The 26,758-nt window shown below is 38.7% G+C and overlaps 1 protein-coding gene across 1 annotated transcript in view; it reads right to left on the bottom strand.

Annotated features, from left to right (window-relative positions):
- bltp3a (bridge-like lipid transfer protein family member 3A) overlaps window positions 1-26,758 on the bottom strand; it is an 88,156-nt gene that overhangs the window by 10,790 nt on the left and 50,608 nt on the right. The window contains exons 12-18 of the mRNA XM_062979679.1: window positions 25,595-25,736; window positions 20,541-20,734; window positions 17,788-19,337; window positions 16,479-16,675; window positions 5,665-5,816; window positions 5,403-5,553; window positions 1,170-1,435 (exon numbers count right to left, since the gene is read on the bottom strand). Of these exons, the coding sequence (XP_062835749.1) occupies window positions 1,170-1,435; window positions 5,403-5,553; window positions 5,665-5,816; window positions 16,479-16,675; window positions 17,788-19,337; window positions 20,541-20,734; window positions 25,595-25,736 (2,652 nt within the window). The remainder of the gene's footprint in view (window positions 1-1,169; window positions 1,436-5,402; window positions 5,554-5,664; window positions 5,817-16,478; window positions 16,676-17,787; window positions 19,338-20,540; window positions 20,735-25,594; window positions 25,737-26,758) is intronic.

Raw genomic sequence — 26,758 nt, 5'->3', positions numbered from 1 at the left:
TGTCATGTTTGCTGTTAGCCACCTTGAGTCACTACATCAGGAGAAAGGCAGAATAAAATAAAGTAAATAAATAAATGTGTGTTGTGTCTTTATTTGTTTCTTGAAATTTTTGTTTCTATTTCTTATAATATTCTAAAATAGTGAAAATACAAACAAGCATTTAGAAACACAGCTACTTAGAATATTGTACATTAAAGTCATAGGCAAGACTGCTGTCAATATTAATAAGTACATCATGGACATCAAAAAATAAAGAGCAGTTAAGTATGATGTAAGCATCTGTTCTCAATCGTCCCTTCATTTTTAACAATGAGTAGTGCCATAAACACAGCCAATAACAAACCACCGACGACCAGATTCTAGGTGTGCTACCACATGGTCCCTATTTTTCTCTCAGCAGATAAGTGCATACTTTGTTTCCCAAAAGAATGACCCCCAGTAGGTCGCTGGAAGGTTGCCAGGAACAGATTTTTGCTGAGAAAAAAAATGTGTGCCCCATTTACAACATGTTTCTCAAACAGAAAGACAGTAATATTGGCAATGGTAGCAGAAAAAGTGGCAGATCTTTTGTCAGTTGTGTAAGGGTGCATCTCAAGTGAAGTCAATGTGCACAACCAACCCCTTGATAAATCATTATTGCTACGGTGCTATTCATGTGCCACTATAAATTTGGATCAAGGTATTATGATATTGACACTTTTACTTTTGACCCCTTTTATTCCTCAGTGCAGACTCTGCGTTTTTCATCACTGCAACCATTGAATGAATGTTTTCATCAAGTTATCCACTTCAGCTCTGAAACTGCTTTCGTAGGGCAGCCACCACCAACTTCAGGCACTACTGAGCTTTCTGGCCCAAAAGCCTAGTATAAAAAGATTGCTTTAGAATTCTTTGCAGTGTTGATTTTAGCCAACCTAACAATCTCACTACTCATCTTGAAATCCAGATTACGCCTCTTGATCCTTTGATGAGGGGCTTTATCCAAACCTGGGAAGTCCACATCTGCAAAGAACTGTCCCTATTTATTTGGCTGTGGGCATTCTTTAATAACATGCAAAGATAAGTGGGGTGTTTTTTAAAGTTGTCCTGATTCTTTTACATCAACACTTGAAATTTAACCCATACAATCTCCCATCCCTTTGGGACACTGTCAGTACACACACATGTACCTTCAGGATAATCTTGGTATCCACAAGTTCAATTTTCATAGGGATAACCTCAGGGATAATTTCATCCTCAAGAAAGGGTCCAAGGCTAGACAGAGAGGAAGTCAGCAGCTCTGTATGATAACTGTGGACCAACATGTGTAAAAATCCATTTTGGACAGACAGAGGTGAGTGCACTGCAGCACTTGGTCCTATTTCAAATCTTAAACATACATCAGGCTGGGACTTGCTTGTTTCAGTGTTTGCAGGGCTCTCTGAATTCGGGTCTCCTGGAAACAAAAAGTAGTTGTAATAGATGGATTATATATTTTACAGTACAGATAATCTTATAGTAATATTTATCTTTCCATTACAAAAACTGTTGAACTAATACAATCTATTATATTAACTGGTGTAAGTCACAATCACTAAGCAAGATCGCCATAAAGGATGATTAATGTCACGTTTCCTTATTCCATCAGCTTTCCTGATGAAAATAATCAGAATGCATCCGACAGACTGAATATGCTAAAGTTACCTAACTTATATTTTTACTTAAGACTGTCTGTTCTTTCAAAAGGAATACCACTCCATTTGATTACAAAAATCAATTAACTTCCTTTGAACTTTTAGAAAGTTATTTTTTATCAAGTAGACTTTTTTATCAAGTATTAAGTAAACATTCAAAACTTAGGTTTTATATTTTAAAAAACTAGGATTCTTTTATAAAAATAGGCTGCTGAAATGTAAGGTTTTTGAGGTAACCGAGAAACAAGAGGCTATGGGACAGAGCTAGCAACCTTTTCCTCCCCACCCCCTTCACTACTGACTTCCGCTCCTTTCTTCCTTGCCACCTATTTCTTTCATCACCTTCATCATTGATGATGTAATGAGGCCACCAGCAGAGCCAATAGGATCTATGCCACAGCACCCACTGATTATAATCTCCTTAGCCTTCATTAACCAAAGCCCAGACTAGCATGCAAGGAATTATGGGTACAGGATTTCTAGTGCTTTTGAGTCTCAGTCTTCCATTGTCTTTCACCAGCCCCCTTTCACTACACTTACTCAGCCTTTCATTTTCACACCACATCTAAAAATTGCATGCTTGCAGTTGATCGATAGAAGCAGCAAATAGTGAAGAAATCATCAATTTCAATAAGCTTCACTTGTACATACTAGAGTAGGGCCCGCTATTTGCTTCATATATTTCATCTGTGCTTTTGTACCATGTTCATTTGTATGACATAGTACTGCAGACCCCTTCCCATATGGATAAAGCAGTGAAACAAAAGTGAAAACAGCACACAACCATTTGCCTTGCTGCTGTTTGTTCCACGTGGCGCTCCCTGAGCGGCCCTGGGAGCATTTCCTGGTTTTCCGAGCCATTTTTGGCTAATCAGAGGAACTGAACGTTCTGACTTTGCCACGCAAGGATCTGGCTATTTAATGGCTCATTGTGGGCGCATCCTTCTTAGCTGCTGGGTGGTGCTGGTGCTGGTGCTGTTCTGTCTGCCGTGCTTGTTGCCTCAGTGCCTGCCTTATAACCTACTTATTCTTTAACCTCAGGTCTCCTCTGCACATGGAGAGGAAAACCTCTCAGAAACAGTGGTATCTTAAGCCATTCCTTTAACCTCTGGTCTCCTCTGCAGATTGAGACTAAAATATCTCAGAATCATTGGTATTTTAAGCCCTTAAATTAGAGGGAGGGACCAGCAGGGAAAGAGAGAATGTTTTAAAGGAGATTTTATGTATAGAAAGAAAAAAATCCCTAAAATTTGGGGGATAACCTAAACCTTGTAAGAGTTGGAGGGCTAAAAGTGGTAAATATACCCTCCATGTGTGATTTTCACCCCTCTAGCCCTAGTAATCCAGGGAGCTAGCAACAATGAAGCAAGTGAAACGGAGGCTAGAGGAGTGTTGGCATAGATCTCACAGAAAATCTGACCAAGCACAATCGAGTGCTCATTTGAGAGACTATTCCATGATAATGAAGATGGCACAAAAATTATTCATCCCTGCCAACTTCCATCTGCAAAGAACCGCCTGAGGGAGCTGTTTTGAGTGGTCAGAGGACTTTTAAGTCCAGGGATCCCTGACCAATCGACAGCTCATTGTGAAGATTTTGCTAGATTCTTTACAGATGAAGTCGCTCAGATCCATTCTGACTTAAGACGCCAGTAATAATGCAGTCTCCATGGATGTAACTGAGGCACCTGCTTGTTTAATGGATTTTTTCCATTTATTCAGCCCGAGGACGTGGACAAGATCTTGGGAGGAATGAAGGTGACCACCTGTTCTCTGGACCCTTGCCCATCTTGGCTCATTAAATTGGCCAGGGGGGAACTGGCAGAGTGGATTAAGGTGCTGGGGAACGCCTCCTTGACTCAAGGCATAATGCCAATTATTTTCAAGGAGGCAGTAATAAGAGCCTCTATTAAAGAAATCGACACTGGATCCCACTCAACTGAACAACTACTGGCCAGTATCAAACCTCCCCTTTCTGAGCAAGGTTCCAGAAAGGGTGGTGGCCTCTCAACTCAAAAGTTTCTTGGATGAAACCGATTCTATGGATCCATTTCAATCTGGTCTCAGACCCACCTACAGAACTGAAATGGCACTGGTCGCCTTGGCGGATGATCTACAAAGAGAACTAGATAGGGGAAGTGTGTCTCTACTTGTTCTCCTAGACCTCTCAGCAGCAACACTCTCTACGTGGGGCTGCCTTTGAAGATAGTTCAGAAGCTTCAACTGATTCAGAGATCAGCAGCCAGATTACTAATTGCAGAGGAATACATGGAAAGAACCACCCCCATGTTGCAAGAGCTCCACTGGCTGCCGGTCTGCTCCTGAGCTAAATACAAAGTGCTGGTTATTACCTATAAAGCCCTAAATGGTTCGGGCCCAGGCTATTTGACAAATTGCATCTCTGTATATAAACTGGCCTGGGCACTGTGATCTACAGTGCCCTGCTACGGTGCCCTGCTCTTGATCCCACCCTGTCTCAAGCATGGTTGGTGGAAATGAGAGAGGGGCCGTCTCCGTGATCACCTCCCTCCTCAGGAACTCCCTCCCTAAAGAAGTAAAAACATCGCCTTCCCTTCTCTCCTTTAAAAACACTTCTTAAAACAGATTTTTGTTCTTTAGCTTACAGAGAGGAGGATTAGAATATTATGTTTTACAACCTTGACTAGAACATGGCACCTTACTCTGGCTTTTTGGTGGCAGATAAATTGTATAACAACAGGGTTGTTGTATGTCTTTCGGGCTGTGTGGCCATGTTCCAGAAGCATTCTCTCCTGACGTTTCGCCCACATCTATGGCAGGCATCCTCTGAGGATGCCTGCCATAGATGTGGGCGAAACGTCAGGAGAGAATGCTTCTGGAACATGGCCACACAGCCCGAAAGACATACAACAACCCTGTGATCCCGGCCATGAAAGCCTTCGACAACACATGTATAACAACAGTTATTTTAACTGTTTTTAAATGTTTTTAAACTGATTAGTTTTGTTACTTTATAGATTTAATAGATTTATAGACTTTATTTAATTATCTAAACTTTGTGAGTAATTATTATTTGTTATAGATGTTTTATTCATGGGGTTATTGGTTCATTTTGTATTGTTTTATGGCACTGAATGTTCCCCATCCTTGGTTGGAAACCACCCTGAGTCCCCTCAGGGAGTTAGGGTGGGTTATAAATAAAATCATTATTATTAGTTATTATTATTAATATATACATACACATACTTCCAGATCATTGTTATTTTATGCCTTGCCTTTCCCTAAAAACTGGACTCAGTAATTTTCATTGATTATGTTTACAGAAATAATTAGCATGGTAGAGTCTAGGTCTGCACAACTCGTGGCCTTCCAGATGTTTTGGACTTCAACTCCCAGAATTCTTGAAGACTGGACAAGCTGTATAGGGCTCCTGGCAGCTGGGGTGCCAAACACCTGGAGGGCCACAGGTTGTGCAGGTCTGGTATAGTGGTTTGAGTGTGGGACTATGACTCTGGAGACCAGGATTCAATTCCTTGCTTGGCTGTGCAAGTCCACCGGGTAACCTTGGGCTACTCAAATACACTCAGCCCCAGAAAACCCTGCAATAGGTTTGCATTAGGGTCACCAGAAATCGGAAATGGCTTGAAGGCGCACAGCAACTACAGCAACAATTCCAACAAAGTATCTTTGCCTACCCAAATCACTGGAACTGCTAAATTATAGCCAATGTTCCATTGGCTAGTAACACACCTGTTGAATCATCTTGCAGAAAGTGCCACATATTTAGATTTCCTAAGTGTTCAGGGTTTAGTTGCATAACCTGAAGGGCAAGTGCCATATCCTCTCCTTTTATTTCGATCACACCGTTTACTTCATTCATCTTCAATAACAAAATTGATACCTGAAATAAAAACCCATAGCAAAAAAAGGAGTTACATCACTTGATTCCCAAACTCCCCCAAGAAATGATAACTAAAAGAATGGGAATCAGAGGCTAGGAGGAAGATCTGACCAGCTGGGGGCTGGAGTCTTGCCCACTCTGAGAAGCTGAGCTGTTGATATAGGTGGATTCTCCTTCCTCATTTGGTATTGATCTTCTCTGGATATCTGTGTTGCCAAGAGCATGTGGAAGATGTCCTGTTGTAAAAGGTTCCAGGCTAGGCTCTGAAAAAATAGAGTTAAGAAATATTTCATTGATCATCACGTTTTTAACTACAGTAGAGTCTCACTTATCCACTCTCCGCTTAGCCAAAGTTCTGTATTATCCAACGCAGTCTGCCTTTTAGTAGTCAATGTTTTTGTAGTCAATGTTTTCAATACATTGCAATGTTTTGGGGCTAAATTTGTAAATACAGTAATTACTACATAATTGTACCATGTACTGAACTGCTGTTTCTGCCAGTTTGTTATAAAACATGGCATTTTGGTGCTTAATTTGTAAAATCATAACATAATTTGATGTTTAATAGGCTTTTCCTTAATCCCTCATTATCCAACATTGGACTCTACTGTACTGCGCTGGACTCTACTGTACACTTTTAGCATGGACAGAATGTGTTAGAATTCAAAAACATGTGACATTATTGGAAAATGAATCAATTTTTCAGTGAAACTAATATTTCACACATTTAAAGAGCAACAAAAATTGAATTTTTGAGTCAGGGCTTTTATGCAAGACAATTTACTAAACAAGTTGTCTGCCTGAAAATGCCTCTGTTGCATCTTCTCAATATCAATCCTAATATAAGTTTCCTAGAATCCCTGTCGCATCCTCTTGCCATCAGGAAAAATAGTGGCTTTCAAACCTATAAATATTTTGAGGAAATGGAAAGATGTTTCTGTGTGCATATGCGCCAATGTTTAAGAATTCGTTACCCTCTCAATAAAAACTTAGTGCAGTACTGAATGGAAACTTCAAAATAATGGCAAAGAAAGTCCAAAATGTGCTCCTCATGGGAAGGTATGACTTATTGCTCTGATTACTTTGCAAAGCTGTTCTGAGGAAGGATTAAAAAAATGAAAAGAGTTCTTCCAGTGAGAGTTAAAAGCAAGGAAGAAGGACTGAAAATAAGTAGAGACTCATCACCATGATGAAAGAAATTGGAAGTAAACAAACTTTTTTCTCCTCTTTGTAGTTTTTTATATTTCTTTGTTTTTTTCCCTATTTTTCTTTTCTTTTTTCCCACAAGATGGACTCTTTTTACCTTCTTTTTACTCCCAACATCCCTCATTCCCCATCCTTTCCCCTTGAGTTTTTATTTAACATGCAAAAAATTATCTATGTATGGTTTAATAAAAAATATTTTTAAATGTAAAGAATTTGCCTTACAAAACATGGCTCAAGTTTATCTTCAATGCTACACTTAACTGACCATCTAAATCAAGAAAACAAAGGAGTTGGCATAGATAGACAAAGAAACCTCTTCATTAGAATAAGAACTGAAAAGACAAGGATTGGGAAAAAAATACTGCCCAAACGTATATATTTAATGGCTACCTACAAACCTTTCTATCCAAATAATTAGAATGAACTTACATGGCTCTCATCTGTACCATATATCATGCCAACTGCCCACTGGAGAAGGAGGGTTCCTGGAATAGAACCACCCCTGAAAACAGAGAACCCCTATATGTGTGATGTCTCAGGTACCTTTGGCCCCTGATCCAGCAGCCATTGCGGATCAAAATGAAGAGGATTTGGATTTTTTCCCACTGCAGCAAGATTCTATCCCTTTCCAGATGTCTCCTGTTGACATTGCAGAACCAGAGCCAATTAGGAATGCCCTTGAAATCTTGCCGGCTCTTCCGGATCTCCGGAGAGTTTAGAATTTGATAGAAGGGTTACTTTCCAAACAGACTGCTCTTGAAGACAAAGTTTAAGGAGAAGTGTGAGATTAGCGGAGCGAGAAGATTGTGGCTAAGCTAGTTCTCCTGGGAAGAATTGAGGAGGCAGGCATCTGGCGTCTCGTTGTTAGCAGCTCGTTCTCTTGGGAACTTTTGGGGAGTTACGCACCTGCTTGGGGGAAGCTTTTGGACTTCAATAAAAGTTCTGTGCAGAGAATCTCTGTTGCGGTGTCAACTGGACTTCTAATGGAAGAATACATCGTCTCTTGATCCTTTTCTTTTTTTAATCATTTTTTATTGAAGATTTTTTTTAATACATAAATAATAAAAAAAGAAAAAAGGAGAAAAAGGGGGGGGGGAAAGAAACAAAGACAGAAACAAAAAAAAGTGCAGGAGGGGACAGAGGTATGAGGAGGGTTTGTGAGGTAAGTTTCTTTGTTGGTAGAGCTGTCATAAAGTTTATTCCCCCCCCCCTTTGTTTTTTTTGTTTTTTTGAGGGAGGGATGATTGCAGTTTCTAATCTGGGGGTTTTCTCCTTCTTAGCTATTATATTTTTAGTTTTGATCTTCTTCGGGTTTTCTAGCTCTTATTTTCGCTACCTATGCTTGTATCTTTTCTTGTTTTTAGGTAATCTTCCAGATTAGACCAGTCTGTTTCTTTTATTGGTTTGCCTTGGTGGTTTCTCATCAAAAATGTTAGCCTATCCATATTCTTTATCTCCTGTATCTTCGTTGTCCATTGATCTGTGGTTGGTATCTGGGATGATCTCCATATTTTGGCAAAAACAATTCTTGCTCCTATAACCAGATAGTTTAGTATCTTTTCCTCGTTTTTATTTAACTTCCTGTTTGTTAGACCAAGGAGATATAGTTCTGGACTCATTTTAAGTTTCATTTTCATTATTTTCTCACATTCTTTATGTATTCCAATCCAGTACCTCTTTGTTTTAGTGCAAGACCACCACATATGGTAAAAATTTCCCTCGTGGTCTTGGCACTTCCAACACTTTGTGTTTATATCTTTATTCATGAGACCTAGTTTTTTCGGAGTAATATACCATCTATATACCATTTTATATTGGTTTTCTTTTAGGTCAGTGGCGTAGGTAAGTTTGATATTCTTTTTCCAAATCTTTTCCCATTCCTCGAAATTTATGGGTCTCCCAATATCTCTGGCCCATTGGGTCATACAACTCTTGACAAGTTCTGGTTCGGTGCTCCATTCCAGTAATTTTTTGTAAATTTTTGTAATTAACTTGTTTTCTGACTCTAGTATTTTTTCCCATTCTGAGTTTTTCGCCATAAAGCCTTCTTTTTTATCTCTATTATATTGTGCCTTTAGTTGTCTAAAATTTAACCATGTTAAATGCTTAAATGATTTGAGTATTTCTTCCTGTGGTTTTAGGATGTATTCCCTATCGTTTCTTATCAAAATGTCTTTGTAGATTGGGCCATTTGAACTTCTTTGGTGGTTCTTCTGGATTAGTTCTAAAGGCGATAGCCACATTGGTGTTTTTGGGAACATTCTTTTCTTGTATTTCTCCCAAATCTTATTTAATGGGTCTCTTATAGCGTGATTTCTAAAGATTTTCTTTTCATTTTTGTCTGGTGTGTCCCATAGGTATAGATGCCAGCCCGAATTTAGGTTAAAGCCTTCCAGATTTAATGTTTTCTTATCCTTTAGGGATAGCCATTCTTTGACCCATGTTAGGGCACATGCTTCGTGATACAGCCGAAGGTCCGGGAGATTCATTCCTCCTCTCTCTCTGTCATCTGAAAGGTTTTTCATTTTGATCCTTGGTTTTTTCTTTTGCCATAAAAACTTTGAAATATCCTTTTGCCATTCGGAGAACACTTTCTGATTTTGGATTATTGGCAAGCTTTGAAATAGAAAGAGCATCTTTGGGAGAACATATGTTTTGATTGCTGCAATTCTCCCTAGTAGTGAGAGTCCCAGGTTGTTCCAACTGTTTAGCTCTTTCTTAATTTCTTTCCATTTGTTCTCATAGTTGTTTTTAATTAGATTGTTATTGTTGGTTGAAATATGAATGCCTAGGTATTTGATCTTTGATGTTATTTTTACTCCTGTTGTTTCCTCTAGTCTTCTTTTCCTATCTACTGAGATGTTTTTTGACATGGCTTGTGTTTTCTCCAGGTTTATTTTTAGACCGGTCATTTCCCCGTATTCTTCAATTCTTTTTATCCAGTTCCTTGTCTTATTTATTGGGTCCTCGATGATGCATATCATGTCGTCAGCGAACGCCCTGCATTTATATTTATATCCTCGTATTTCTGTGCCCTTTAGGTTTTCGTCATCCCTTATAATGTTGAGAAGTATTTCCAGGACTATAATGAATAGAAGGAGTGAAATAGGGCATCCTTGCCTGGTTCCTTTTTGTATACTAATCTTCTTTGATTCAATTCCGTTTATTAATATTTTTGCTTCCTGCGTACTATATATTGTTTCTATCGCATTTTGTAATTTTTCTCCTATATCCAAGCTCTTTAATAGTGCTTTAAGGAAGAACCAATTGACGTTATCAAACGCCTTTTCTATGTCTAGCGATAGAAAAAGTACTTCTTTCTCTTTTGTTTTGTCGTAATATTCGATTAAATTTAGGATAGTTCTGACATTGTCGCTTATTCTTCTGTTCGGGAGGAAGCCTGACTGATCTTCTTTTATCCATGTTTTAAAGAAATTTTTCATTCTGCTCGCCAGAATATTTGTGAATAGTTTATAATTGACATTTAAAAGAGATATGGGTCTGTAATTTTTCATGTTTTTTTCTATCGAATTTTCTTTATGGATCAGAGTGATTGTTGCTTGCTGCCAGGTTTGTGGTAGTTTACGTTCTATCATCACTTGGTTCATGACGTTTTTCAGGTGGGGAAGTAAGATATCTTGGAAAGTTTTATAATATGCCGCCGACAGCCCATCTGGACCTGGTGCTTTCTGTGAGTTTGATTGTTTAATTGCTGCTTTTATTTCTCGATCAGTGATTTCCTTATTTAGTTCCCTTTTCTGTTCCTCTGTGATCTTAGTTAATTTTTGTTGGCCTAGAAATTTTGTTATTCTATCCTTTTCTGTCTCTTCTTGACCATAGAGTTTGTCGTAGAATGATCTAAATTGATTTAGTATATCTTCTTCTTTTGTGTAAGTTTTCTCCTCGGATTTTATGGAGTTGATATAGGATTTTTCTTTTTTCTTTCTCAGTCTTCTAGATAGCCATTTGCCCGGCTTATTTGCATTGCAAAAATTATACTGTTTTATAAATTTTAGTTGTTTTGCCCTTTCTTCTTGTTCATATAAGTCTCTCTCTTTTTGTAGGGATTCTAATGTTTGTTTGAGTTCATTGTTATCGGGATCATTCTTCCATTGTTTTTCTACTCTTCTTATTTTTTCTTCAATTTCTCTCTCTTTTGCATGTCTCGATTTGTTCTTTAGGGCAGATTGCTGGATAAAATATCCCCGCATTACCGCCTTCCCTGCGTCCCAAAGTGTTTGGGTGGAAATATCTGGGGTCGAATTTAATTCAAAATATTCGGTCAGTAGTTTTTCATACTTTTTAATATCTTCTTCCTTTTTCAGCAAACAGTCGTCTAACCTCCATCTCTGAGATCTTTTCTTTTGGTTTATTATTATTTCTATGGGGCAATGGTCGGAGATTATTCTGGGAAGGATTTTGATTGATTTTACCTTTGATGTTATAGATCTAGATGTCCATGCCATGTCTATCCTTGACCAGCTTTTTTGACTTGCCGAGTAAAAGGTATAGTCTTTTTCTCCTTCGTGGTGCAGCCTCCACGTGTCTTGCAGGTCAAATTCTTTTTGTATGTTTTTTAACACCTGTGGTAGATTTCCTGATCTACTCCCTGTTTTTTTCCATTTATTAAGTGTTCTGTCGCGTGAACTGTCTATCACTGCATTGAAATCGCCTAAGATCATTAGATTGTCAAATTCCTGTTTCATTAAGTGTTCCCTAAGTTCCCTTGCAAAATTGTTTTTTGAGTTGTTCGGTGCATATACACTGCATACCAATAATTTAGTATTTTGGATATCTATTGTAACCCCTACCATTCTGCCTTCTTTATCCTTGAAAGCAAGTTTCGAAGGGATCCCGTCTCTGATATATATTGCCACCCCTCTCTTTTTTCCTTAATGGAAGAATGATATTCTTTCCCAATACTGGGTTTGACTAAGTATTTCTCATGTTTTTGTGTAATGTGTGATTCTTGTATAGTCACCACATCGTAATTCCCTTTCTTGATTTTATTAAATACTTTATTTCTCTTATTCGGTGTGTTTAACCCATTTACATTGTTTGAGAAGCATTTCAAAACTCTATCCATATATTGATAATTAGTTGTTAGCGGGATCCTTCTCTTCTCGGTTGTTTTTGGTTGAGGTTCCTTGTAGGGTAAAAAGGTTTTCCAGCTCATTTTCCAGTTCCCAATTTATCTTCTCTGGAGTGACAGTTCGAGCCCTTTTTTTTTTCCGCCTTGTAATCTGGTCTCTGGTCAGTTCCTTTCTCTTTACTTTTGTTTAGCCTTTCTAGAAAGTCCTTCGCTTTTTCTTCAGTGTTTATTAACAGTCTTTGTTCCTTATAGAAAATTGTGAGTCCTTCTGGTTGTTCCCATCTGTATCTAATTTGTAGTTCCCGTAGTACCTTCGTAAGGTTTGTATATTTCTTCCTTTTTTGCAAGATTGTAATGGGTAGTTCTTTCAGTATTGCTATTTTCCTTTCCTTGTACACAGTCTGTTTCTCATTATTTCTTTTCAGTATTTCATCTCTTGTTGTCATCTTCACAAATCTTACTATGGTGTCCCTGGGTGTATTGAATCTTTTGGCGTATCTTGTGTTAATTCTGTATATTCTGTCCAATCCCATTTTTGCCTCTTCTTGTGTACACTCTAATATCTGGGCAATGATTGTTGTGATAGTTTGCCTTATGTCTTCATTTTTCTCCTCAATAATATTACGGAACCTGAGTTGGAATTCCAGATCTTTTGTTTCAATTTTGTCCTGTCTCTGCTCTAATTGGTCGTTTTTAGCTTCTATGCTATCAATCTTTAAGTTGGCTTGTTCTTTTATTGCTTTCATTTCATTTCTCAATTCTGATTTTTCTAGTCTCAGCTCTTTGATTTCTTGTTGAATGTTCTGGATTTCTTTTTTCATCGAGCCCAATTCCTGTTGCATGTCATTCTTGAAATCTAAGAGTTGTTCTTGTGAGATTTTTTGGTACATACTTTGCGTTTCCTGCATCTTCTGTAATTCTCTCATAATATCTCTGAGGCTCAACTGATCTGTAAGCGAGGCTCTTCTTGAGGGTTTCCACTCACTGGATTCCTTGTCCATTTTTTTAATTTTCCCTAGGGTAATATTTAATAGATTTTTCATTCAAATATCCTGAATTATAGATAGTTTAGTTGGGCCGGTGAATCTTGAAGATAAGGAAAGGATATGGTAGTAGATAATGATCCGTTATTTAGAGATTGGAGTTAATAACTTGTGAGTAATACAAGTATTTAACGTTTACTCCCGTCGTGATGATGTAAATTAGGTTAATTTTGTCGTTGGTTTGCTTTTCCTAAGTTTTCTAAATTGACTATGCTGAGGCTAGAAAGAGAGGGGGGGAGAAATATTAGTCCAACTTTCAAGTTGGTTGACTTTCAGATTGATTTTCCTTTAAGCAAATATATTTGATTTGTTATTATGTAGCTTAATGTATGTTGATTTAATAGTTGGTTTACTTTTCCTAAGTTTTTCTAGATTGACTATTCTATGGCTAGATAGAGAGGGGGGGATAAGAAGTTGATCTTGATCCAGCTTACCAATTAATTGACCTTCAAATTGATTTTCCTTTTTGCAAATATATTTGATTTGTTATTATGTAGCTTAATGTATGTTGATTTAATAGTTGGTTTGCTTTTCCTAAGTTTTTCTAAATTGATTATTCTGTGGGTAGAGAGGGGGGGGGGAGATAAAAAGTTGTTCTTGGTCCAACTTTCACGTTTGTTAACGTTAAAGCAAATCAGAAGTCCCCCATGATGTTTTTATTATTATTATTATTATTATTATTATTATTATTATTATTTAGGTGGGCATAGGCATAAATACTATAAAGGCAACAGATCGCGAATTGATTGACTTTCAGATTGACTTTCCTTTAAGTAGGTATAATTGATTTGTTGTTGTGTAGCTTAATGTATGTTAATTATATTTCTTGACTCCTTCTCTCTTCTCTTCTCTCCCTCTGCGTCACTTGAGGCTTGCTTCTGGTGTCTTTAGTTGAGGTTTCACCAGTTTTCCTGCACGGTTTCCCCTTTTTTGCTCACACCTTTTGGTATTAATTCTTTCTTTCTTGTGGCGCCATCTTTGGGTTTGTTGCTGTTTGGGCACAGGCTCTGGGAAGAGCTTCTCGTTCAGGTTCACCCTCCCGTTCACGCGAGAGTTCGCCCGAGGTTGCCTCTCTTCCAGCCTCCTGGAGTTCTCCTCTCGCAGAAGTATAGAGAGGGGCTTTGGGAGGGAGTCAGTGAGGGGGGAGGGAGCTGTCGTCAAGCCCCCAACTGTCCTTGAAAGAGATTCCCAAGTGGCGATGTCGCCACTATCTTATCTGCTTTGATGTGTGTTTTCAAGGTTAGAGATTTATTTTGTTTGGAGTCGCCATCTTGACTCCTTTCTCTCCCGGCGCTCACTTTCCCCTGTTGTATAGTGTTGTTTGGAGTTCCTCCGATTAGAGTGAATTGGTCGGTTTGCGTAAGAGGGTTTTTTTTCCCCCTGTTTATTTTCGAGGACAGAAACTGCCCTGAGTAAGTCTCTCACCACCGAGGTTATTTATGGTATAAATATTAGGACTGAGAAATCACGGATATTACCACAGTCTTCCCTCTGCGGTTGTTGTTCTGTCCCTCCAGAGCTTCTGATCCTCTGGTTTCTTTGTCCTCTGCTCTCTGTCCTCCCGGTTCTTTGAATCTTAAAAAGGTGCATGGCTGGAGATATTGCCGGGGAAACCCTCGGCTCGCTTTCTCTTGACCCGCCTCACCCTTATGGCACCAGTTCCCGGACCTTTTTAGAAGCCCCCCCTTGGCGAGGGGACCCCTTTATAGGCCGTCGGGTGGTACCTGGGTTCCGCTGTCTCCCCGCTTGATTTTGCAAAGGAGAGGGAGCTGCTGCTCTACCCAGTCACCTAGAGAAAGCTGGTCCGCAGACGGAGCTCTAACGGACCCGTCTCTCCGCCATCAGTTTGCACCCGGAAGTCTCGTCTCTTGATCCTGTGCTTCTAAGCGGCCCGTTGGCGCGCTTACTCTTGAGTAGACCGGGCGTAGCGGCTTGTCCCTTGCCAAGTTTGGACTGCATTTCAGATCCACCATGAATTGCCTTGCCTTGCCTTGAACCCTGGTTCTGGACTATTATTTCAAGTACTTTCCTAAGGAACTTTGCTCCTTTCCCCACTCAAACTTCCAATAAGTTTGAGTGTGTTTCGGTTATTGGATTTTGGACTTTGGACTCTAATATTGGACATAAAACTTTCATTCTTTGGACTAATTCTGATCTTTTCTAAAAGGTCAACTGTTTGACTATCTACTCTGCTTATTTTTGTTTGAAACTTTTATTGCTTTAATAAAGATATTAGATTGTATATTGGCCTCCGTGTTGGTTCCCAGTGTTCGCGCTGCCTAGGGGTGTTACAATATGTCTCTGTTGTACACAAATACAAAAAGCTGCACATAGATATTTCAAAACCTCTATACTAGGGGATGCATTGCTTAGCCTGTTTCATACAGAAAGGATAATCAGCATTAGTTATTATTATTTATTTACTGTATTTCGATCCCGCCCTTTCTCACCTCAAGGGGGACTCAGAGCAGCTTACAACTTGGCACAATTCAATGCATAAAATTAGTTTTGTAGATCTGGGAAAAAACTGACTGCAAGTCCTGTTATCAAAGAGTGATTTATCCATGTGTGTACTTAATATGTTCATATTTTATATTTTATCTATGTTGACTAATCTTGTCGAAGGCTTTCATGGCCAGGATCACAGGGTTGTTGTATGTTTTCCGGGCTGTATGGCCATGTTCTAGAAGTATTCTCTCCTGACGTTTCGCCCACATCTATGGCAGGCATCCTCAGAGGTTGTGAGGATGCCTGCCATAGATGTGGGCGAAACATCAGGAGAGAATATGTCTAGGACATGGCCATACAGCCAGGAAAACATACAACAACCCTATGTTGACCAGGCTCATCCGCATGTAAGCCACCCCGAGTCCCTTCGGGGAGATAGAGGCAGGGTACAAAAATAAAGTTATTATTATTGTAAGTATATTATTTAGTCACTTGCTCCTTTTAGCTCAATCTCTGCCATCTCCTTTTTAGCCTCATTTAATCCTAGCATCCTCTTCCAATTTATCCCTAGCAGTTAGAACATTCAGAAGAACTTTATGGCATTACAAAAACTCAGACAATAGTCAGAAGAGGCCATTTTACATAGTTCTGTCTCACACAGATTGCAAATGACCAAGAATCACTGGCAGTAAACTAGTTTTTAATTTGCTGCTCCAATTAAATAAACTTTACTTAATTCTTGCCCAAGATTCATAGAATCAAAGCGTTGAAAGAGATCACAATGGCCATCAGCCCCGCCATGCAGGAACACACAATCAAAGCACTCTGGACAGATGGCCAACTGGACTGTTTAAAAATCTCCTGAAAAGGAGACTCCCCACACTCTAAGGCAGCATATTCCACTGTTGAACAGCTCTTATCATCAGGAAACTTTTTCTAATGTTCAGGTGAAATCTCTTTTCCTGAAATTTAAGTCCATTGCTCCATGTCCTAGTTTCTATAACAGCCTTATGATCTACAGTACTTTGTGTTATTTATATCCTAACATAACTTGTATCTCTTTTTATGCCAATGAAGTATAAGATAATTTACTTAATGAATTTATCATGACTAAAGATATACAAGTAAGTTCTTACCAGACTCTGCAAGCATCACAAACCCATCACTGCCATCACTGTCTACTGATAGCCTGTCTTCAGGACCACTGCCATCTAGTGAACTGGTATCAAAGGAATGCTGGGAGACAGTCCTCTTCATAGGGAATATGCGCATTCGTCCACTACTCCCTCCAATTGGAGTCGATGCACCTTCTTCACCTTTTAATGCAGGCTCCCTACCAACATGCATCACAGTAGATCAAAACAGATTGTGTGTAAAGAATCATGATTGTAATGATTAAGGGTCTATGTTCACAGGCTTATATATTATAGGAGTGTGTATGAATGCAAGAATGTTTAGTTTCCCATCACCTCCACTGTTTCTTTGTCACTGAAACTGGACTATTGCGATGGATATATTTTCCCTCTTATTTCAACTTTGCACATAATTCCAACATAAAATACTTCACCGGCGAGCAGCATGGAACTAAAAAGATAAGTTTCAATTACTTTTGGGGCGAGCTAAATTCTATTAATAGTCTGAACTAGAGCAGACTATTAATAGTTTGAACTAGAGCAGACTTTATTAATTAGTAAAAAAATTGGTATTGAATCGATTTGTGTACATTGATTCAGTGGGACTTACATTAGGAATTAGACCTTGGACTACATTTCCCAGATTCCCTGGCCCCAACATGGTCAGTGGCCAAATTGGCTTGAGAATTCTGTGAGGTAGAGTGCAATAAAAGGAGTATTTCAAAGCTCTGTCTAGACATTATTATTATTATTATTATTATTACCACCCGCTTCTTCTCGTGGCTCTAGGCGGGTTACAACATAGCTAAAAACACATTATCATTGTAAACATTCTATAAAATGCACATATTAAAAACATATTTCTACAATATAAATATTCAAATACACAGAACAAAAATTGAAACACAAGACACAAGTTTAAAATTCATGATTAAAACTGACTGGGTATAAATTTGTTGCCTTTAATGCTGAATACGGTATACATTTCATTAATTGCTTCCCAAATTGCTGAATGCTTGCCTTAAGAGGCATGCCTTGTCTAGAAAACAATGGTCAAAGCTGTTTTGCAGTCAAATATATAACAAAAAGTTCTCCTTTCTTCAAAGAGAAAAAATAGAACAAAAGTGATAACAAATACTCAACCTTTGAATTAAACACCAAGCAAGATAAAATTTATTTAAATCACTTCCCATACAGCAATATAAAACAAACCCTGATTACTTATGATAAAGATCAAAGAGGGCAGTACATAGGTATCACAGCCACCATTATCTGGGTTATAGTGCTATATCTATGTTTAAAAATTACTCACTTGGTTTGGGGATGGAACAGCATTTTCTGTACAGTGGAAGCCATCTTTTCCTTACTCAAGCTGAAAGCATCTTTTGTTATAGACATAGCTTCTTTGGTGAGGTCCATGGTCACATGCAAAGCCTCCTTGGTTGCATCCTTTGTTATATGCAATGCACTAGATAACTCCATTTCCATATTTTTCAAAGGGATCGCCTCTTCTTGACCATTGGGAGATACCTGAATGCCACCAAGGGGATCTACAATGGAAGTTGGGCTGGAAGGAAGAATTTGAGGATTTTGAGAAAGGCCTGTAGTTTCACTTTGTCTTTCAGTATCAAGAATTTCTTCTGCTTCATGTGCTTCTTCTATAGAACTTCTTTCTCCAGTTCTTTGTCTGTGAAACTCTTCTCCCACCAGGGACCCATCACTCTGCAATTTTAGTATGCCATCCTGCAAAGTGTTTATACTGGTATCTGTGTGCCCAATTCCACTGTCGTCTAGTAGTTTTATGGGGCTGCCGTCTTCTTTATCTGAGGAAGCATCTGATTTCATCTCTCTGACTTCAGTAGCCAGCCCCTCCCTGCTGTCTGAAGGGGAGAGTTCTGATTCTATTAGACTTGTGGTGTCTGAGTCCATAGATCTAGGTTCCAATGTAGAGACTGGAGTAGGATGCATTAGCAAGGCCACCTCAGTGCTGTTGAACAGGAAGCCCATGCAAGTGGTCATAGAATCTAGAGTGGACCCAATTATTTCCTGAGTGTCTTGGGTCAATTGTTCTTGAAACGTCTGCAGGACTTCCTTCATCCTAAGTAGCATCAAATATTGGTAATGATTGAGTCTCACCTTCACATGTGCACTTGAGTACAGAAGGACATGGACATCAGCAGATACTTCCACATCTTCATCATTTCCTTTGCCATTCACATTACAACTGCTTTTGTCTAAGACATCCTTTGCCTCTAGGGTGAGGTAGATGCTTTTCAGATCCTGCTCAGTCTTTGATCTTTGGCAGAACTGCTCCTCTCTGGAAATGACTTGATGTTTGCCATGGTTACTAAAGCTAGCAGAAGTCTTTACTTTGACTTGTGAGGCAGAAGAGAACTGCAGCATAGATGACTGGACTTCCTCCCATCTCTTTGGGAGGCAGGCCCACACACAGAGGGGGAATGGGTAGATAAAGTGAAGGACTTTGCCTTTTGAGCTTTTGGCCCCCTCAAAGTCCAAGGAGATCTCAGTGAAATTAACAGACCAAAGGTCTTCAGAAGCTGAGGACCTGACAGAGGAATGGCCAAAGTCTGTGTGTTTCTGGGCTTTGGAGTCCACTTGGTACGCATGACGTAAGAAGAGGGTGTGAAGAAGGCTGAAATTATCCTGAAATTTAGGAAACTGGGTATAGCTCGAGTGGAAGAATTCTGAAGCAGCAAATCTACGGAACAGATTCTGGAGGGCCAAACAGCTGCAGTGAGGGGCATGCCTAGTGTTGGTAGCTGTCATTTCTGATGTGCGAATAGACAGACAATGGGGGCGGTCTTGATGGTCCATTACTTTCTTCTCTACAGGGATGTTTAGCTATAGCAATCACAAAGAGAGAGAAAAGTAAAGACACATGGTAAAAATCAACTATTGTTGATTTTAGATCTTTTTATTAAACGACACTTTACAGCACATTACTCCCACAGCAGCCAAATGAGAACTGGTTGCTTACATTAATAGCAAGGAATAGAAATTAATAAATTTGTGATGTATCTAACACAACAGAACAAGTTCATGGCAGAGCAGGCAACTGAGCAAGATTTTCTACGTTCAATGACTTATCCAATAAGACAACAGCAGTTATGCTATATTATGGGAATTGCATTAGTGCTTGGTAAAATGATTTCACTGTTGTTTTAAAATGTTTGCAGACTGATACTCAGAAATCTACAGCTTTTTTATCATTTAAGGACCTGTTTCGTAAGCAATGTATCTGATGGAACTGACTTTCACAGAACCCAGCTTGTAAATTATCTTATTAGGTTTTCTGCACATTGCATACTGATGACAATGCAATGATAGCAGAACTGATTGCCCCAATGGCCTCCAGAGAAATTTTTGCAGCCCTCAAACTCACTGACACTGTTATTGACCTCTTAGCTACCCTCACCCTCCTTTGTTAAATAACTATTTTGCAGGATTTCCCTTCTCCACCCTCGACTCTTTAGAAAAAGATTGGGCTTTGGCCACAAATTGGGTGCAGACACAACTGGAAGAGATATGTTTTAACTTCTGATGCACTTCTGTTGAGCATAGCTGGGAGTGAGCAAATTTGGACTCCGTGTCCTTTCCAGTGCTAGTCTATATCTAGTTGTTAGGGCCAATTAAGGTAGATATGTATCAATGAGAATGAGCCACTGGTGAAAGCAACACATATTTCTGTATAGATCTTTCTACAAGCTCCAGGTAACATATCTGAAACTGTCCCCTTGTTATGCCTGAATAGCACACTGCTGTCAGTGGGAAGACATGCATAAAGCTGCCAGTAATATATAATAGTATAATATAATAATATAGCTATATATTCTTCTCACTGAACAATCAATATCTTCCTCTAAAATTATTAGTATATATGATATATTACTAAACAGCATCAAAGAAAGCTGCCACATATTAGGGGGAGAAGGATTGGAAATAAAATGTACTTTTTAGAGAAGCCATACATTCTTTAACCCTCTTGCCTATATCTCAAGAATTCTTTCTTGTCTTGAGTAAGTTGGAACATAAAAGAAAACATACCTTTAGCATGAAGCCATCCATTCTGACATCAATATGTTCGTCCTGCTTGCCAGAGTTCTCCAGATTGTATATAGCTTTAAAATGCTGTAGGCTGCGATAGAGATCAAGGCAGAACAAGTTCACCCAAAGCATGCTCCCTGTGTCCAGGGTGAAAATCAAGCCATGCAGCTGCAAGTATAGGTTTGGGCACGGGACTGGAGAGGGGGAAAAAGGTCAAGGTTAGCATTCCATTGGTTTGGACCACAATAGGAAAAGGGGGGAATACGGTACATTCGTCAGAGCTGCATCTCTGAAACAATTAAAGAGTATCTAGACTAGTGGTTCTCAATCTGTGGGTCCCAAGGTGTTTTGGCCTACAGTTTACCAGCTGTTAGGATTTCTGGGAGTTGAAGGCCAAAACATCTAGGGACCCACAGTTTGAGAACCACTGATCTAGACTCAGTTTTGCACTAGCAATAACAATCACCAACAGAACACCTTATTGCTATTATCCTGCCATTCTTGTCAAGTTTGTTTGTGTGTACTGTTTTTGTTTTATTGTTGTGTTCTTGGCATTGAATGTTGCCAACTGTGTAAGCCGCCCTGAGTCCCCCCGGGTGAGAAGGGCAGGGTATAAATTCTGGAAATAAATAAATAAATAAAAATAAGTTTACATACATTAATTAGATGCTGGATAACTCCCAAGGACATTGTTATTTTTATTATTCCTTATAACTAATGTGAGATTTCCTTTCTTTAAGAAAGGTACCAGTATTCTGCTGGCTTTCAATAACATCCTAGTACAACATAGATCAAAGCTGGTGAACGTGGTTATTCAAATGCAATTCCCATAATCTCTGTTCGCCAGAACCAATGGGATCAGTACTTCAAAAACACCCTCTCAATCTTTTGGGAATGATGAAGTGTATAACAACAGCTAGAATGTCACTTGTTCCCAATTGCTCCTGCAGACTGAAAGTTGATCGTAAAATCATATACTGTACTGAGTGAAGTACTATTCTGTTTTAGCCCTTAAGTTACACAACAAAATATCTATCGCCTCTTTATGTCAAATACTATAGTCCTCCAATTCATCTTGAAGAAACAAGTCAATCACATGGAGCAATGGATTCAAATTGCAGGAAAAAGATTCCACCTAAACCTTAGGAAGAACTTTCTGATGGTAAGAGCTGTTTGGTAGTGGAATATGCTGTATCTCAGGGTGGTGGAAACTCCTTCTCTGGAGGCTTTTAAGCAGAGGCTGGATGGCCATCTGTTGGAGGTGCTTTGGTTGTGTTTTCCTGGATGGGAGGGGATTGGACTGTGTGGCCAATGTGATCTCTTCCAACTCCATGATTTTATGATTCTAGGTTCTAGAAAAGAACTAAGAAGATGGGAACTACTGAAATTATCAATGGTTCTTATTCCCTTTTAGACAACAAATGTGGGTCACAGCTATATGAGGAAAAACCTACAGAAATACTTCAGTTAATAAAATCTCTGACAAATATCTTCTTTTTTACAAAGACCTTCTACATTGGTTTTGCCCTCCCTTTTGCTTTCTATCATCCCTCTAATTGGAAAGGTTTTTAGCAGCATTAGCTCTGCTAAAAAGAAGACGATGAAAGAAAACTGGTTAAACACAGACTTCCTGTTGGAAATGACAACCTTTATCAAGCCTTCTCTAGTAATCTGATTCAAAGTGCTGGTTTTGACCTATAAAGCCCTAAACGGTTCTGGCCCAATCTACTTGTCCGAACGCATCTCCTCCTATGAGCCAGGAAGATCCCTAAGGTCATCTGGTGAGGCCCTGCTCTCGGTCCCACCTGCCTCACAAGCGCGGCTGGTGGGAACGAGGGACAGGGCCTTCTCGGTGGTGGCTCCCCGGCTGTGGAACACCCTCCCCAGAGATATATGGCAAGCCCCAACCCTTTTGAGTTTTAGAAAAGCCTTAAAAACATGGCTATGTGCCCAGGCTTTTAACGAATAAATGACAAAGACGACCCAGACTGTTATATGGATAAAGTAGGAGGATATTGGACGAACGGATTTTAAGCATATGTTTTATGTTTTATATTTTATACTGTATTTAATTGGTTGTAATACATTTTTATATGTTGTTGTTTTTAATTATGTGTTGGCATCGAATTGTTGCCAATTGTACACCGCCCTGAGTCCCTTCGGGTGAGAAGGGCGGGATAGAAATATTGGAAATAAATAAATAAATACATATGTTTGTCTATGATCTTATTGCTTACTGTTTCCTGTATGTATGTTCTGGTGTGCAACTTCCTTTACTCTATGGTTTCTGAGAAGTTATAAAAGAGGCTGCAGACTACATGCTCTTTCTTCTCTCCTTTTGGCTATGTGATCTGTTGATAGCTGTTTTTGTTACAAGAGAGATGCCCTGGCCGGCTGGCACAGGGAACCATCTCAAAGATATTTGAAACTGGATTAATAAGTTTTTGTACCTATGTATGCTGATCACTTGAAAGTTGTGAGTAAACCACTTACATTATTTCCATCAAAGTCTACTTCATTTTTGTCACTTGAGTGCATGATATGAAACAAGTTGCTTTATGGGAGAGTACTTTTTTTGGGCACTGAAAATAAAAACACTTCTAAAGCTCTGCTGTTTTTATGCACTGGCGAGTCTCTGTTTCCTGACAGATTGGAGATTGCAAATTATTCAGTCTAACAACTGAAACCATTGCTTACCATAATTATATTTGGTTATATACAACAAGAGGAGATTCTGCTCTAAAGGGTTTTTTGGCTTTTCTTTAAAAGGTTATGTTCTCTAATAGGCTATGTTCTCGAATACTTCCAATGTCAGATTGCAGTAGCATGTCTGCAATACACAATGTAATAAAGCTGGAATTTGGAAAAGATTTAATTCTTCCAGATCTCTTACTAAGAATGCAAGAAAAGTTTTAAAAAAAACTCATTAAAATATTGAAGGCTAGTGAAAGAAAAATTCACCCCTGAATGCTTCTTGGAAGAAACGTTCAAGTAGTCTCCAGAAGGCTCAAAATGTTATGCAAGTTTACCTGACCTGGTTGTTTCATTTCACAGCATATATAGCTAGTATTGGATAGCAAGCTTTCTGAAACATGTTGGAATGCCTTTCTTTTTCTGTGCAATTTCTGCTTCTGGATCCAATTGTTATGTTAAAGAAGTAATGCCCAGGAACTTCATTAACAGAGGTATACATGTATGCTTTCCACCGCAACACAGGAGTGAAATTTTAGCCTCTACCTAGATTAAATGTCTTAAGTGAATGAATTTCTCTGTAAATAATACTGCACTTTGAAACAATTTGTCAGTGGCGTATATTTCACCACCACTCTGTCCCTGATGATCACAGAGCCTATGGAAAAGGAAGCCTATTCAAGAGGCAGTGCTTTTATTCTATTTCTTGAAGGCAGCTCAAAGGTTGCAGAGCAGGGGCGATATATTCCATCTACCACACACATACAGACATGCAACTACAAGTTGGGTAAAGAGGGAAGTAAAGATAAGGGTGTAATGTTAGAACCAATACTTTATTCTTTACTCTCCAGCTAGAATATTTCTTCTGGACTGGTAAGAAGAAGTAGTAATTTTTCATCTTATGGACTCAAAGCCTGGTTTGATTCAGGTAAAGAGAGAAGAGGCCCAGGCCTATCCCTCATTCTAACTCCAACTATGAAAACGTCTTCAAGACTAAACAGAGGGATGGGGAGGGTCATGGCTGGTGAGGAGAGGAGTCAGTTTGGATAAAGAGTGGGATACAGGCAAAATCAAAAATGTCTATCCATCTTGTCACCCATATAGAAACAAACATTTCCTGCAACCAAGATCTTTTGCATCCAATCACCCCAACATTTTTAAAGGATTTAAAAATCCACAACATTGAGAGTAACATTCAGAAAGTAGAGTTTATACAAAAGGCTAAATGTTTATGTGCTATTGCCCAGAGATTTCTAACAGGTATCAAAGAAAAGAAAGTGGTAGAGCTAATTCATTGCACAGGGAAGAAGGAATGAGTCTTGGGTTACCAAGGGGATTTCATCACTTCTGGGAAGGCATAAAGTGTGGCCCACAATGTGTTTTTGAATCTAATCTGTTTTGGGATAGCAGATCTTTTACATTTCATTTTACCTCTGTCTTGCCTTTATAAACAATTGAATTACTTTCAATATACAATTCTTCCCAAGAGTGGTTTGATAAGTAGCACAATTAAAAAGGGGCAATATGCTAGAGAGACTGCTCTGCTCTCTGAAAATTAAACTAAACATATGGTACTCATCCCACAGATTCTCTTAGGGCAAATTCCAAACTCATAGAAAGTTACAGTATGACGTTCTTTAAATTGCAAGAAAATAAAGGGGAAAAAATGAGAGAATGTCCTGGAAGCATTAAAAGTAACAACATTATCTGCATCACATTAATTCTTCTCGTTACAAGCAACTAACTATGCACATGCTTCATTCTACTGTTCATCCCAACTAAAGCAAATCCACTAAAATCAGAGGGTCATCCCAACTGACAGGTCTACTTTAGTTGGAATTATTTACAACACTCAGGTCATTGCTTTTAAAAATAAACACAACAGAAGTCAAGAGCATTATTTTTTCAGTGTAACATTTACTTGTCTCCTAAAATGTTGCTTTGGTGGCGTTTTTAAGTGTTTGTTTAAGAAACAACAATAAAGGATAATTAAAAAAGCAACAACAAACAAACCTAATTAGTTATTTTGAAACAGTATTGAGGACTGTGTGTGTGAATATGCCTTCAAACTGCCTGTCAGTTTACGGCAACCACGTTCATTTTATATGGTTTTCTTAGGCAAGTTTTGCCTCTTCTGAAATATAGCATTTGTTATTTGTTGGTGATCTCCCATCCAAGTATCAACCAGACCTAACCCTGCTTAGGTTCCAAGATAAGAGGGGATCTTTTGCCTTTAGGGTATTTATACTAGACTGAGGAATTGACTACTTTAAAATAATGCTCTGAGCTCTGAAAGAGAAAGAAGAGAAAACAGCTGTGGAGAATTGATTTTAAAAGGCTCATGAAAGACTTGGAACAGTTACCTGGAAAATCTGGATTGTCTGGGAGGTAATACTCGGTAAACTCTATATGAATGGCTGAGGTTTCATCAGGAAGATTCAGGGATTTCCTCCTACATGAAAGCAGTGTTGAAGGCTTCTTACTATGCTGTCCAGCAGTGGAGACCTGAAAAATAATTTTGGGATACACTTAGAGTAATGAACATGGCCATCTAAACATAGCAAACTGATTCTTTGGTCTTATGGTATTGATGCAGTCCCCAAGTTACAAACAAGAAAGGTTATGTAGGCTTGTTCTTAAGTTGAATTTGTTTGTAAGACAGAACAGGTACATTTTTAAGTGTAACTCCAACCATATATACATGTTTGTCTGTGTGTGTGTGTATTTATTTTAGCTCTGGATGGCATAGGAAAGGGTTAACAGACCTTTGGTGTTTGTTTTGCTGTCTGTGTGCCTGTTCAGAAGATTTCACCACAAATTCTGTTTCTGTGATAATAGGATTTTTAGAAAGTTTGGCTTGTTGTGGAAGCAAGGATTGATGAGAAAACTTAAGTGGAGACACCTTTTTCCCACGATGACACTTTCAAAAGTGAATTTCCTTTCCGAGGGTAAGATTTCTCTCACTTCCTGTTGTCTCACCCCCTTTGGTAACTACAGTAGAGTCTCACTTATTCAACATAAACAGGCCAGCAGAACGTTGGATAGATAAAAATGTTGGATAATAAGGAGGGATTAAGGAAACACCTATTAAACATTAAATTACATTATAATTTTACAAATTAAGTACCAAAACATCATGTTTTACAACATATCGAGAGAAAAAGCAGTTCAATGCATGGTAACGTTATGTAGTAATTAATGTATTTACGAATTTAGCACCAAAACATCGCAATGTATTGAAAACATTGACTACAAAAACACTGGCTACTAACAAATTGACTACAAATAAAATAGAATTGCATAAAATGAAATTACAGTAACAACACTGTTGGAAATTAAGTGCATAAAAATTTAGTCCTTGCTGCCTGCGTTGGATAATCCAGAACGTTGGATAAGCGAATGTTGGATACGTGAGACTCTACTGTATGAGTTTTTTGTAAGTCAGATGGACTTACAAAAACTCAAGGACTGCCTTATTCAGTTTAGGATTTAAAGATATGTGTAAAACAGAACACATTTAAGAGTCA

This window comes from Anolis carolinensis, chromosome 4 (assembly GCF_035594765.1).
Source record: "Anolis carolinensis isolate JA03-04 chromosome 4, rAnoCar3.1.pri, whole genome shotgun sequence".
Classification (NCBI taxonomy): Eukaryota; Metazoa; Chordata; class Lepidosauria; order Squamata; family Dactyloidae; genus Anolis; species Anolis carolinensis.
Note: the sequence above shows the minus strand (reverse complement) of the source record. Positions and strands in the feature narration are given on the sequence as shown.